The sequence below is a fragment of the Thermobia domestica genome, chromosome 5, assembly GCF_964235325.1.
Source record: "Thermobia domestica chromosome 5, izTheDome1.hap1.1, whole genome shotgun sequence".
In the NCBI taxonomy this organism is placed as follows: domain Eukaryota; kingdom Metazoa; phylum Arthropoda; class Insecta; order Zygentoma; family Lepismatidae; genus Thermobia; species Thermobia domestica.
This window is the reverse complement of record NC_137458.1, coordinates 14740295-14756697: the sequence shown is the minus strand read 5'-3', so window position 1 is coordinate 14756697 and position 16403 is coordinate 14740295. Positions and strand designations below refer to the sequence as shown.

At 34.6% G+C, this 16403-nt stretch overlaps 1 protein-coding gene across 1 annotated transcript in view; it reads left to right on the top strand.

Annotated features, from left to right (window-relative positions):
- Positions 1-16403, top strand: part of ed (hemicentin protein echinoid) — a 125039-nt gene that overhangs the window by 85785 nt on the left and 22851 nt on the right. The window contains exon 2 of the mRNA XM_081758223.1: positions 16084-16273. Coding sequence (XP_081614349.1) covers positions 16084-16273 — 190 coding nt within the window. The remainder of the gene's footprint in view (positions 1-16083; positions 16274-16403) is intronic.

The following is a 16403-nucleotide window of genomic DNA, read 5'->3' as shown; positions in this document are numbered from 1 at the left end:
GTTCCATGATTTCATAAGTGTTCTACTATTCTAGATCGCGCGACTATTGGCGTACAATTTTGTTTCGTATTAGTGATTTATTTCATTTTACATTTTCACGTTATTTTTGTGGAATACATGTTTGTAATATATGAAATGTCAATGTATGACTGAGAACAAGTGTGTCTTTAGTTAGTAGAGGCAGAAAGTGACTGTGAAAGTGCATTTGGGATTGAAGACATGTAGGAGCTCGAGGAAGATTTTGATGAAGAAAAAGTTGAGTGCAGTGATACCGAAGATGTACGAGCAATATACTGGAAGAAGAAGAAGAAGGAGAAGAAAACATACCAGTACAAGCCAGTATTAAAGTCATGGATCTTGCTGCACCACCTTCTCTCGATACTCGTTCGTTTTATATCGGTAGAGAGAAGAACGTAGAACCTTCTCGGTGGTATGTAGATCACATAGTGCTAAGAAACCTACGAACTCGCAATTTCAATATAATACCAGCTTTTCGTAGGCTTGGCTCGCAAGGCATCTTTTTTTTATGCCTAATTGATGATGAATTGAGGAAAAAACGTAGCTGGTGTTAATGCTTTTAATATATTTAGAGCAAATAAGAATAATGAGAATGTCAGACGAAAGAATTTCCTCCATGATCTAGGTTTTGATCTAGGTTTATAAAACCAGCAATAAACCAACGTTTAGCCGTGGAATCCTTGTCAAATGAGCTTCGACGTAGAGGAAGACTTCTGGTTGGCTTCAATGAAGGTGTTCCATTACCACAAGACGGAGATTCTGGGTTTGGAAAATGTGTCCTTTGATGCCATTCTCGCAACAAGTCAACAAGTAAAAACGTTTAGAAAATGCCAGAGATTTGTGCGCCCAGACCAGTAGAAAAGCGTGTGTGACGATTGCTTGGAGTAGGCAGTCATTCAAAAAGAATACATCAAATCATTCTACCTGTACGATGTATAATAAAAAAGATTTATGCTGTTATATGAACACTTATACCGAAACACTTGTTCGATTTTCAGTTCAATATTGTCATATATTAAATACGATATACCAAACGTTTATTTCTGTCAATGTTCTTGTATTAATCAAACAAAATAATTTTAAAATATTTTAAAACGTGTATAATACTATAACTAACATACCCAAGACCGAATATTGCTAAAAATCATATTGCTATAGAAAAATACTGATGTTGTACAATAGTAGAACGCGCGACCACTCACGTAAAGGTGGAAAGCGCGACCAATGCAGTGTTAAGAGGCCTCATCCCGGCGAAATTAAAATACCGCTAATTTTACAGTAATTATGTAATATCTTCAAATAGATAAAAGATAATAATTGAAATGTGGAACAAGAGCGCCCTAGACAATATTATTTTGCGTGAGGTACCGTTATCACAAGTCACCTAGTGGCTTTCCGTTTTCAGCCGTTTAGAAACGCGTAAATAAATGCCGATTTTCAAAATGACTCGAAATCGAAAGCAGATAAGTAAATTGTGATAACGGTATCTCACGTAAAATGATATTGTCTAGGGCGCTCTTGTTCCACTTTTCGATTATCTTTTATCTATTTGAAGGTATCACATAATTACTGTAAAATTAGCGGTATTTTAATTTCGCCGGGATGAGGCCTCTTAACAAAACTTTTTAATACAATAGGCTACGCCATATGAATGATTTTTTATTGTATCCCTTGTATTTAGCATTCACAAATACACTTTTCATCTTCCGTAAAGGTTTCGCTTATCATTCTTATTCTTGGTTTTACTTTCAATTTACATTGCATACATTGCACACAAAATGAAAGTTCTCTGTAGCGGACCCCAGGTTATGAATTAGATGTATTTTGTTACACAGATCAATGAAAACTTGACCCCACAACCCACCATGACCCACTCTGAACCACTACTCACCATGATCCACTGTGACCCCACTCCGACCCACCAAAACCTATCGTCAACTCTGACCCATCCATGATCCACGCCCTCTTCTTCACTGACTAAAGAGTTTACACTTGTAATAAAACAAGGCTATGAAGTTATCACTAATCGGAGTTTGAATTTTTACGGTCAATCGTTCAAGCACCGCTTTGTTACAATACCGGTGGATATGACCTTTACGATATAAAATGGCGAAGTTCTTGTCATGAGTCATATTACGATGAATTTCAATTTAGTTATCATATATAATCATTTCCTTGTTGAATAACATATATTTTTCAGTGGAAAATAGAATGAAATTTAAAAATCTCAAATCAACGTAAATTAGACCAACGTAAAGGAGAAAAAGGTGTAAAGTTTTCCACATAATTAAGCACACCGTACGAACTTAAAATTTCCGTGTAATTAAGCTTACAGTGCAATTAATGGAACGAGGCAATGATTCAAATAAAATAAAGAATAATTGTGACAAGGAGAGAGGGTGAAACGATACAATAGGCTATGAATCAAATATAATATTTATGTAAAAATATTATTAGCATTATTGGTGATGTAGACAAGACTTGTACACCACTGAGATAGAGGGATAGAAGAACTTGAATCTAAACCCAAATTGAAAATTTATGTCTTTAATAAAAGCTTATCTCTCTGCACAACTATTCATTTCCGCATTATTGGCGATAGATTGGGTCCCATTATTCTTGACTGTACGCTGTGATTCATCACACTGTATTAGATTGTGAAATGATGTGACTACATCCATAAGTTTGGAAACCACGTTACTCATATGATTCCATTTTGAAAAGGTGAAATTGTGTTTTGTCATGGCAGAAAAATTCCTAGAATCAGTATTTAGTAAATTAAATGGTGTATATAGTAAGTAGAATGGGTGAGTCAGATCATAAACTATGTAATTCTGCGGAGGAAAAATAAAAATGAAGTGGGTGATGCTGAAATACCGTACCCTCTTTCCAGTTTGTGTATCGTTGGTTAGAATTATAACAGTTTTTCATCACGAGTTGAAGAATGATTTTTTTTTTTTTTGGTCATTGTATTTTCGCTTTCTTTCTCTTTTCATATAACTCATTTTTAGTAGTAGAAGAAGAATTGATCACGTGGAAGTCTTTACTGGTAGCCGTAACATCGTCGTGACTGATTTCACCGCTTACGAAATCCATTCTTCCGCTTGAGTTCTCTCGCTTGGGTGACCTCGCAAAAGGTTCGAATACTTTTTTTCTTTCATTCTTTCGTTCTGAATGTTGATTTGTAATGTTTCCAGTAATCAAAGTTAATATAATAAGTAAAAGCTGTAGAATCGGTATGCAAATTGTTGTGTTAAAATGGGTGTGTATATTTCTACTAGTCCTCATACCGAGAATCAAACCTCTGACTCCACTCTACCACTGCTCCACATGCGAGTAAGGTACTTATTCAACTGTTAGGAAGATTTTCTTTTTCCTTCAAAAGTTTCGAGAGGAGACAAAATCTGCCATATAACTATATTATTTAAAATAAATATTTCTCGTTGGAAACAGAATTCATGATGATAGTAGTTAAATTTAATAAGCTGACCTATTTGAATACTACATTCATAAATCATATTTAGGTCGCATTACTTTAAGGTCATATGGACAGTGCTAAGGCAAATGGTCAAACAAATCCCAGTATGAATTCCTTGATTGTTGTCAAATACAAGAACTCAATTCTCGACCAGTAGCGAACACCTGTTTCATTTAGTTAGTTACCCCAGTTTTGATATTACAATTAGTTTTGTCTTTGTCACAGACAAGTTCCGTATTACTGAAGGTGGAACTGAAGATATTTTTTTAAAGATTTTTTAACAGACGTAGAAGGAAAATCAAGAAATAGAAATAAAAACGCTAGTTACACGGGAATTGCAAACTGATATATTGAGACTGAAGCATGATATTGAGGAACACTCTTTTAATTATCCGTAGTACTTTGTATATTGTGTGGATGCATCTTTCACAGCCATATAATTTAAGACTTGGAACATCTTGTGCATATATATCGCTGAGATATTTCTGGAAAACTCGTTGCAAAGTATATATCACAGTTCCTTTCTAATCAGCTTCCCCCCACCATTTCCTTAGAGCTTGATATTCCTCTCGTATGTCCATTACATTCGCTAGTCCTTCTTTAAGTAATTTCTTGCATTTATTTTTCCTGGTACTTCCGAAAGTACCACCAGCTTTAGAATTGCTTCTCTCAGTTCATCATGGTGAATTTAATACATGGAGTTTGGTCCAAGGTGAATTAAAGTAATTTTTCAGCAAATTATACATTTAACAGTTTCAGATTTTTAATTTAAGATAAGATTTTAAGGAATGTAGTATATGAGCCAAAACACTGTATTCCTAACATGGGTAAATTTGCCGAGAACTTCCGTGTAATGGCTTTGATGTAGTATTTATTCATGAACCGAAGAGGGGCGATCACAAGAGAGAGAGAGAGAGGGAGGGAGAGGATGCTTTCAATGGCAATTAGGTTCTGACAGTGACTGGCATCGGTAATCCACCATTGTGACAAACCCTAACATTTCGTAGTGACGTTTGGGGTTTCTGTGTGATCTACCCTTTGGGACAGTGCGTTGACAGCTTTGAAGGGGACGAGAGACAATACTTAAACCGCCTCAAGATGACACTTGCGAATGGCAACTTGTCAACACTGATTTAAATTCTCATAAGCGCGACCATAATCCCAAGTGAAATGCTGCTACACATTGCACATTGCGTTGCAACTCGTGAAATAAAAGCTTCGGTTGACAGGATTTTACTCCATGCTGTTTCATTTTAGTCGCCACACTTGATCCTGCCTTCAGCGTATTTGGGTTGTGCATCGTGGTAATCTAGGTAAAATTTATGTAGTAGAAAAGTTTGTATATTATGCATGGTATCAGATACTAGTGCTTCCATCTAGCGGATTGAGTTCTTCACTGTTGCATAGTTACACGATTTAAACTGGTATTATTATTGGTTACTAACAATTTTGATTGACTTAATTTAGCAATGAAATGACTTTTTTTTTTTTTTTTTTTACATATTTATTTTTGTATTCATCTAAATGTATTTTATATGTAAATGAAAATAATACATTTAAGATTAAACTTCATATTAGCTCTGTAAAAACTTCAAAATACGATTACTTTTCTAATCGACAATTAATAAAATTACTTCATCAAGCTTGAAATACAATATTTCACATATCTTTTCGAGCTTATGCTTTATATTCAAGTTATGTCATATCTACCAAAATGAGAGATTTCTAGCGATAGTTATTGCAATCAAAGAGACGTAACCTGTTGCTAGTTGCTAAGTCCAGTTGAGCCGCATGATGTCGCTTTTGTCGGTAATAAACACAAATAGTTCGAATTTGCAGTTTCCGTTCTATTTCCTAGTAATAATCTTAAATGCAAATTACTCGAAAACTGTAGCTGAGGTAGGTTCATCCACCATCTTCCATCATTTTCGTCAATTTTTGCTTTAAAGTTAGTATACTACACAGCAACTATTTATAACAAAACTCAGAAATAGGTGACTGGGGCCCACGTCTACATCTAAAGATATATAACCTCATTTGAAGCAAAGAAATATGAAGAATGAATGTAGCTATGTACGCAATCCTACACAAATCATAATAGTTATCTAAAAATAAACCCCTCATCAAGTATGCAAATCTTGCTTTAATTATTGACCGATTCTGATATATATATTGCAAATGCTGTTATTGTGCAAGTAAGTGATTTTATCGTACGGTTAGAAAAATAAGAAATATCACGTAGGAGCTACATTTTATAGCCGATGGTTGATGCAGATCATTAAATTTACATCGAATTTACGCGTGGAAAACGCATTCATAAGATAATATTTATTATAACTAAAGCTATTGATTTTAATTGTAACATTATATGACTATTTTAATATGTAGTTATTCCTGTACTCGATTAATTCAAATTTATTTATATACAATTACAGTAGGGAAGAAAAATACTTCGTTTAATTGTTTAATACAAATCTTACAAGGTACTGAGTACTCACTAAGAAAGTTACTAACATTTCAACTAATACGTATTAACTATAGAAGTGATTTAAGATGTTAAAGTTTCATCATTTATCCGGGTTGAACCCCCCCCCCCCAAAAAAAATCACAATTAAAATATGATTTATGCTAATAGTTGCTTTCGAAGTGAGCCTTTATTTCTGTCTGTGCTAGTTGCGGTATTGCTACAAGAAAGAAATTTATATATTCATGATTTCAAACAGTGGTAGACACTCCCATATTACTTTGTGACAAGGGTTTGTCGTCAACTTACGTTGGATCAAGCTAAAATTTCCATTTAAATAGGACAGTTCTTGTAATTTCGTCAGTGCAGTGGCGAAACGCTTGGAATACTTCTAAAACCGCTGGAAGTTATAACGAGTATTAGTTCTACGCAGTAGGTCAATGTCAAATGACAGTGGCATGCTTTTCAGCCTTTTTTTTTTTTTTTTTTTTTTATGGAAGATATTCCACGAATTAAATAACGAAGTATAGCTGCTGGTCCAGGATGCGACCCAAATTCGTTATAAGAGCAAACATTAGAAAAGTAAATACTTGATATGACAGTTCTTGTGACTTGCGTAGTCTATGGGGTTGTTGTATCCCCAAACGTTTGTGTTTGGTGATCAAACACCAGAAACACCTGCAAAAGTGTTGGATCATGTTCTTCTCAACACCAAACTGTCTTGAAGGAAAGCTGAAAATTTTGTTAAACAACGGGGAAAGGGGTCAGAAAAGTCGGCACTAAAAATACCTTGTGTGCATCTATTTGATTGTATCTGTATTCAAGAAGGGTGCTGAATGTATATTTTTCTTCTTTGTTCTGTCTCATGTGGAGGCTTTATTTGTGTGCGCTCACACGTAATTACGATGGGGAGGTTGTTGTTTAGTATATCTTCTAAGGAAAACAAGAAAAAAATCTTCCGATGCCTGATCGTTGATTGGTCTTCGTCTTCGTGTTTGGTGCTTGGGTCTTCAAATCATCATTATTATTCATGCGAGGTTCGAAGGAACCTGTTCTTCTGGTGAGAAGCCAGAGCCTTCCATCGAATCTTGTAGGTGTCGGGAGAAGCCAGAAGGGGGAAGAGAATGTTTCTCCCTTATATTTTCCCTCTCCTGTGGTTTCAACACTGAAGGGAGGTCTTCCATCCTCGCCTTGATTACGGGTTATTATCTCGTAGGGTTGGCAGCCATGCTTGGCTGTTGGCATTCTGACTTGTTGGTGTAAATTCCAAGGCCAAGAGTTGAAAACTACCATGTTCTTAAAACTCGAAGTCGTCTTCAATACTTTACCTCGCTATCCACTTTTTCTAAGTCATCAACCGGCCATTTTATTTCTGACCTTGAATTTCTAAAACAAAAAAGAAATCACTTACAACACTGGAGTATTCCATGGCGCGAAGGAGACTCCAATAGCAATGTTGAAATTGAAACAAAATACGTGCGTAACGCAATTTTCAACAAACTTCATGTCCAGTGCATTAAAAAAGCAAAGTACCGTAGGTCATTATGCAACTTTTATATCAGCGTTACAGTCTAAATACATTATGATAGTAGTAATCGTATATTTTTGTTAACATTAAGATTATCAGTGAGATAAATTCTTGATTCAAGAATCATTCGACAGAGCAAATGTACCGTGACATCAAGTAGACGTGACTAAAAAGAATCGTGGACCGGTTTTGCACGCTGGCCACAACTTAACGTATAAATTATCACTTTCCGGCTATTAAAAATGGTGTTTTTGTCGTTTACGATTTTCTAGTGTTTGCTACCGGAAGAGTAAATGCTCCAAAGTCTGTTGTTTCCTTATTTTTGCCTGTAACTTTTATCCTATTGTAAGCTTTTAAACTCATAATAATGAAAATAAATTAAAGTAAGGGTGAACGTGTTCATTGTCAACGTGGAGGTCGGATAGTGATAGGATATTAAATTTATCTCAACAGTTTTATTTTTAGTAAAATTAATTGACCCCAACATTTGACACGGTGTACATTGTATGTTAAAATCGTGCATAATTAAAAGCATTAAATGTTTACCCCCTAACAGTTTAATAATTGGTAATGCAGGTGGCGATATTTATTAGACTAGGCAGGCAAGCGATAGCTCAGGCAGCGAGATCTGTTAGTACTAGACAGGCAAGCGATAACTCAGGCAGCGAGATCTGTTAGTACTAGGCAGGCAAGCGATAGCTCAGGCAGCGAGATATATTAGTACTGGGTAGGCAAGCGATAGCTCAGGCAGACATGCAGGATATACGATTAAAAATGAAAACAATTGTAAAATTTGTGAGAAAAGGATAAAGCGATTAACTTTCGTTCCCTTCCCTCTTACTCAAAAATTTATCCCATCGCGTCTGATCGATACAGAAATGACTAGCTTGAGATTACTTTTTTTTCTAATACCGGCAAAATATACTCATTGTTTTTGAATTTAATATTCTTTCGCAGATCTAGTATTCTTTCTTTAAAAAAAATATGCAGTCTTTGATGTGTGCCGAAAATAAGTTTTCTGTAATAATAATGGGAAACTTGTTTTAAAAAATATAAAAAGGAAATGAGAAACTAATTTTCGGATGGCGTAATGGTTAAAGGCTGGATCAGAATCTGGCATAACTTAACGTTCATTATTAAACGAAGGCTTTCTGACAATAATTCGTATTATTTTCATTAGTACATTTTCCCTTGCATAGCCTTTACTACAAGTTAACTTATTAAAAAAAATTTTTAGTCTGCGGTCTGTGTCTTGTTCGGCTTTCTTTCCAAAGTAGCTGGTCTCTCTGTCTTTGAAAGGAAATTACACGTAATAGCGGGAATGCATTCAACTTGCTCATGAGAAAATTCCCATCCTAAACCAGACTTTCCGCCACATATCCGGTGGAATTGCGTTGCTTGATCTCTGCTGATGGTATAGGTTCCAAGTTCACTGCCGTTTTATTTATATGTATTCCCCTCTTTTATTTTATTTTTTTCTGTCGTCTTGGGCTCAAGATTTTGTCCCCTTTTTCAACTTCATCCATAATATGTAGAAGTGATTTTGAATTTACAAACATTACTTTATCAGAACAGCCCGAGCCCGAGAAAACTTATTAAAATCACGTCGTCGGAAAAAAATCATGCCTTTCTTCTATCAGAACATTTGGCAAGGAGCTGGCATCAGTGTTAATATGGAATATTGAATGACGTGCAAGTGGATATTAGTGTAACACAGGCTTGCCAACCATACGATAATTATGCCTTAATTCTATATACGATATTGCGATAATAGGTGAATGTACGATAATTTTTAGAACGCACACATTTTTGCAGTGTTTGAATGTGCAAATAAAATGTAGATGTGCATTAAATAAATATAAAATACACACACCGAGGCGTTTAACAATAATTCCTGCTAAAATAAATGAATAACGATTTGAGAATTGGCAAATAGCAATCTGCATCCATTCTTTAAATTCAATTAATTGTACGAGAGAGTATTGTTGTTCAGAGTATGCCAATAAGATTTTTTTTTTAAATGATGAAGACAGTTACGCCGATTTGGAGTTCGAAACTAAAGATTATTAGTCTATATATTATTGTTATTATTAATAGTATTATACTTCTTTATACAATTATCTCGAGCATAACGAATATACAACAATTTTAAAGACGAAAATCGATAATTTTGTTCTCTGAGGATGGCTACTCTGGTGTAACGAAACCAATGACGTTTGTTGAGAATATCCCCCATAGTTTTCATGGATCTCCACTCGTATTTTAAAATGTAAAATAGACAAAAATTCAAACAATCTCGAGAAGAATAACAAATCAAGTTGTTGATAATAAACGCAAACGAATAACAAACTCAAAACATAGATTTTATTCGCCATCTTTGATCATCTCCACCATTTTCATCACTGTATTACATATTTATAACAAAACTCACATCAGTGATATAGGTTACTGTGATTAAGGTCTGCACCCGGAAAGATATAAAACCTCAGTTCGGGTTAAGAAAGAAAGAAATAACAAAGGGAAGTATACAAGGTGGCGGCCGGTTTAGTATGAAGGTTTTACCTTCTTATTTAATTAAATCATTTATTTACAATAATATCTTTGATGACAATTTTGTGTTGCTGTGAAGTTTGTTTTATGAAGATCAAATGGAGCATACCTGGTGGCAATGCTCCTCCACACTTTTAAGATTTTACATACTTTACAATATGTACACTCATGTCCAAAATGATTGTCTCATATCTATAACTGTCTTCTTGTCCCTTTCATAATGATTTTGCAAGAACTTTTAATAATGATACTATGTGTATAATCGGGAAATGTATATTTGTGGTAAATTTCACAGGAAAATAATTTTAAATAGGAAAATTAGAATGAATAAAACAAAATGTTGCTAAGTGGACAAGAAAGTTTTATTTTTGTTTTATTGTTCTTATTTACTGCTCTTTTGACATGAAATTTGCCACATACATGTCTTTGCCGTGGGCGAATTCGTTATCAAATTATATTCTTACGACAACATATTCATAGACACGCGACAATAATTTTGGAAATGAGTGTACTTCAAGGCAATATCGTCTAAATACAAGTGCGGTTATTTTCAATATTTTAAATATAACTACGTAATTTTCAGCTGTCATGCCTACCTTTTTACTTTAGTGCAAACTATTTAATGTTTCATACAATTTATTCATCCTTTAACAATTTTTCAGTATAATAGAGGACATGGCAACTAGGGCTGACTCGTGCTATTTATAAACCCTTTTACAAGTTCCAATTCAAAAACAATTATGTAATTTATAACACTCGAGTTGGCTACTGAGCTGCGGCTTTTAATAAAAAATACCTCAATAGAGGTTAAAGAGACAAGAAATAACAAATTGACGTTAAATTAAACATATTCTATTTGCTATTTTAGGAACAACAGTCAGTTATTTTCCCGTATTTTTCAGTTATTGATAAATGTACGTAAAACAGAAATTATTGGAGATTCATACAACAGCGTCATTTCAGAATGGGTGTTGTTCCGCAAATGTGAGGCACAAACTAAACTACTCTACCGTAAGCGAATCTGAGAACATTGATTCATACCTGCAGAATATATCCCTCTTTGCTTTAATGGTTATTTTTCTCAACATGTTTTATAAACAGTATTAGGCTATATACAATATATTGGAGTATAGGATTGAATGGCATATAATTCTACAGTACACATGTCCAATCGAAGCTCGCTCAATTTAAATTGAAATCGCAATGAATGTTCTGGTATCGTTGCCATATCGTTATCGGAAAGGGTCAGAATTGTATGTACGAAAGGAAAGCAGCTGGTTTGTTCGTTCCTTTTTTTCTTTCTTTCTTTACGAATACGTTTGTGTTCCTTTCAACTGACCACGTCGAATATCCGTGAATTCAGCATTTTTCTGAACAAAAATTCGTCCCCCCTGCTGTTTTCTTACATAGTGTGTGGTTATCGGTTTGTGTGCTCTCGAGGGTCAGAGAAGGAACAGACAACAAAAGCAACCTGGATGGAAAAGCTGATGGACAAGAAATCATAACAATAAAAAATAAGTTGAATGAAAAAGTACGGTTTTTGTCAGGTTTACTGTGGCAGTTATATTTCGAGTTTCTTTTGTGTGTGTGTGTGTGTGTGTGTGGAATTTTTTCTTCTTACCTGAGACAGGTAATTTAAAATCTGAAAGAAGAGGCTGCTTAAGAAGAGAGGGAATAAAAGTAGAAAGAAAGAAAAAGAAAAACGAAATGGGGAAAGAAGGACCAACTCTTCTTAATAATGGCAATCTGACCTTGTCTTCTGTTAGTTCAAAAACTTTCCACCGAAGGCCTTTTCACACTTTTTCCATGTTCGCGTTATCTGGAAAGGTAGGGGAAAAAAGATGCAATATAGATAACCGAGGATTTTCATCTTTTACGATCAAGACAAAATTGATACGTTATCCTCTTTGGTATGGAAGTTGAACTCATTTTAGAAATGAAAATTAATAAAAATGATTTTTTTTAGTTTAACGTCCCACAATTGTGCTCTTTAGGCTAAATGAGACGGGGAAAAACTATATGGCAGTCTTTAAGTTAACGCCTCACAATTACATATGCTTCGAGGCTAACACAAACGGTGATGGTGATAGTGAACAAAATGGTGGAATTAAAAAGTGGAAGGAAACTGGAGAACTTTGGGAAAACCCACGCATACCACATTTGTCCACCACAAAACACACTTGGGGTGATTAACATATGTCTACCTAATCTGTAGATACTTCAGGAGTGCCCACAAGGGGGGGGGGCTATGACGCAAACTGCGTCATTGAAATATTTGGGGGGGTTAAAAATCTATATAAATATGTTTGAGGGGGGGGGTAAAAATTAATCGAAAAGATTTTTTTCATGGAAGAACACCTATGGATAGACAATTCCGGGGGGTGCGTCATGGACATAAGGGGGGGGGGGCACCACTGGGTACTTATACCGTGTATTACAAAAATGTGTCACAATCTTTTGGAAATAGTTCCTCACATCAAAATAAAAAAAAAAGTTCATATAAATCTGTGCTCAAAAGTGGATAATTTCGGAGGTATAGGGCACCGAAAACGTAAAACAAGTGAACTTTAAAAAATCATAGCTTCACTATTATGGGACCTATCGTAGTTAGGTCAAGACAGCACGGAGGAACTGGTATGTGAACTACCCAAATATCCATGTTTAAGAATGCACGTGAATGAATGTGAATGAATGTGAACTACCCAAATATCCATGTTCTTGCACACCCATTTTTAGAGAGGTAGGTGGAGAGTGATCAAGTACTCGCAAACAGACTCTCTAAAAATGATTGTGCAAGTACCGGAGTTTATAAAAGGATAGTTCACATACTAGTTTCTCAGTGATGTCTTGATGATCGATCGGTCGTATAGTAGTAGAATTATGGACCTATCCCGAAGTTCATTTTTTCATGTTTTCAGCACCCCATAACAACGAAAGTATGCACTTCCAACCACAGGTCCATATGAACGTTTTTATTATTATTATTATTATTATTTTGCTGTGAACAAGGGTAAAAGTGAGAGGGAAAGCGGGGAGACGTCGTCCTCCCACTTCCAAAAAAATATCTATCGCTTACTTCCACTTCCAAAAAAATATTGTGGGCAAAGATAGGCACAGAGGACGGCGTGTCATCATGCGTCCCCCCCACCTTTGGAATCTACTTTTAATCCTGTATGTGAGGAATCTATTCAAAAATATTTGACAAATTTTTATAACACCCTGTATACTTGTGCACAGGGCAATGAACTATAAGCAGAACTATAACGATTTATTTTCCACGTTGTAGCAATTACAATTACGTGAAGTCGGGGCTATAAGTACTACGTATTTACCTTGTACTGCACTAAGTAGTGTTGCGAAATAGTACCCAATGTATAATTAGTGCTTTGTAAACGTGATAGTGGCGTAGGGATTAGTGATTAAATGGCATATTTTTAAAGAAAATGTGTTCTGAATTTTAGTTTATCATTACAGTATAATAACAATCATTGAAGTATTACATTTTAATTGGTTGTTTCTTTTTTTTTCATTTTTTAAAAGGAGCTTTGCTCGTTTTATGCTTTCTCAATACCACTCTGTTTCATTTCAACCAACAAAAATGTGGAAATATTGCCGTCCTATTTATTTGAATGATTATTCAAAGCTTCAAGGGAATCGAAGCGCGTGGTTTTCTCTTGGGAATTTGTCTACACGTAATAGCAAACGGCTGATTAAGTGTGAGTGGCTTGTCAAATGGTACTTCCATTCCCCATGGGAGCACAAAGTGACGTGTGCAGAACAAAAGCATATATATATATTGTAGATTATAAGTTTTGTGCTGAGTGATATATGACTATTAAGGCGTATTTTCTTTATATTTCGTTTTTATTTTCACTTTCTTACAAAAGATGGTGTTACAGGGGAGAAGTAAAAATCAATACTTTTAATTATATCAACACAAAAATTGATGCGACTTGAAATAGTTCGTTGTTATTCGGAAAGAAGGAAATGGTCATGACCAGAACACCAAGTTTTTGTTTTTACATTACTATCAGGGCTGATAGGTGTATCTCAGTTTAAGATTACAGTAAAAATTTTTATTTATTGTTTTAGCATAGACAATTGCGAGAACTTGTATAATTACAGCTACTAAAAGCTATTGCTGTAATGCTATAAAAGAGAAGGAACGAAACGACGATCATTTTAAATATTTTCCACAAATACGCCATTTTCAGTAGTGTTGCGAAATTTATCAATGTTTATCATATCTCCGGAATGGATTGAGATATTGAAGTGCTGTGAAGGGCAAAATAATTTGTGCATCCATTGTAAACCACACAATTAACTAGATGTAATGCTTATCTATTTTTTTCAAAATAAGGCATTAAAAAAAAAATCAAATTTTCAAGCTCTGGTAACTTCGTTCCTATTCATTCGAAACAAGTTATATCATGACCATGGTATCCAACACTAAGGTACTTTCGAGGTGCATTATCCTGTTCATCTCTGTTGTGAGGTATGTGTGATAGAGGCTTCCGAACTTAGGATGTTTGTAATACTATAACATCCTTAGTTGGCAACACTGAATAATAAATGTGGTATTTTAAGTTTTCGTTTGACATGTGGATTTGAAATATGTAATAATCTGACGTAGTGCAATTTTAAAAAATATAACTTTATATTGGGTTGGCAACACTGTTGAATGTTTCTGTTTATGCAAAGATGTCCTCCTCCTTATAGTTACTTTGTGCAAAGTTTCGCTTTTGTACCTGTTTTGGTTTCTTCGTTATCAGGGTTGGAGACTATAAATGGGGCACCCTATATATATATCTAATAATGGGCATATATATATGCATTAAAAGTATTAAGTAGGCTTATGTTCAATATTAAGGCACTGTCGAAAAAGTTTGGGAATCTCTGACTTGTAATGTTAAGAAGTTACATCATGTCATGGAAGAAAAAGCACATATCTCTTTGAGAATAAATAAATGAAGTTTATGTTATACCTCTTAGAAATATTATAAAGTTTGTTAGTCCTTTTTTCTTCTTCTTCTTCTTTCTTGTTGGCTTTCGTACAAAACTTTTCCTTTCACTACACAACGTGAACATGCTTTGGCTATGATAGTAACACATCAATTGTCCAGGCGTTTTCATGTAATTTTAAATTTTTTCTTGTTATTAAATGTTGTTAAGGAGGGAGCAATTGAACATAATGATAGTAATTGTAAACATAAATGTTGTTTATATACAGAAAAAGAAAAAAAGATAAAAGTAAGAAACGATGCCAAAACATCAAAGTCATTTTGTGATTGACACTCAAGAAAGAAAAACTTAGTTTTCTTTATGCGCTGTGTCTCATTTCATCTTCGTCGTGTGATCATCTGGAAGCTCTTACTCTTAAGGTCATATTGCTGTTGGTTGTAACGCATATAAAAGCAACACAATGCGTCAGATGACTGGATAATATCCATCAGTCAGTGACATCAAGGCGTTCGTTGACTCAGAAGAAAGCATTAGGGGTGCACGAGAAAGGAAATGTTTCGCGTCCTGAAAGTGCTGTTTCTTCTTTCTTTACATATTTTTTTTTTTCACGTCTTGGGGAAGTAGATGTTTTTTCTTTTACTTTCCGTCAAAATCACTTAATTTTTTCTACAAAAGAATGGGTTTTGTCAAGTCATATTTTAAGAAACATCACAAGTAAAAATTGTGCCGTTAAGATTGTTCAATATTCGTAGTTTTTAAATGATTTTTTTTTATCGTTTAGGTGACGCTAACAAGCTGAGGAATTAAAGGTAGCGAATTCTGATCTAAAACGCCAGAAATAATGGCATAGGATTTGTTGATCATTCATCACCCAGTGGAATGTGCGCCTTTTGTTAGCTTTCATGAATTGTAACAATATGGAGTTTTATCTTCAGTTATTTAAAATTGTTAAGAGTATTGGTAAACAGATATAATATTGCAAATATGAGTCAAAACTTTTACAGATGAAACAAAACTATTGTGTAAGATTTTTCTTAAAAGTATAGCTTTGATATTAAAAATTTCTTTTGTTTGTGTTTGCAGGTGTTGCGTGGCATGTAGTAAATTGTGAAAACACAGTGAAGGATGCAAGGGAAGGCGAGGATGTAACGCTTGAGTGCAGATTTCCTCCTCAACTGACGTCGAAGGACCCCACGTATTATTGGATACGGACGAATCGGAAGGACAAGGACAACGTAGCAATTCGGCAAACTCCACTCGACGTAAATTATAGGTAAATAATAATAAATAGTAATATATATTGGTCAATTGACGTGTCCAATTCTCTATGCTTCTACTACAAAAGCTAGATTTATAAATAGATTGAAACTCGCTTTCAATTAATTCGTTTCAATGAATATGAA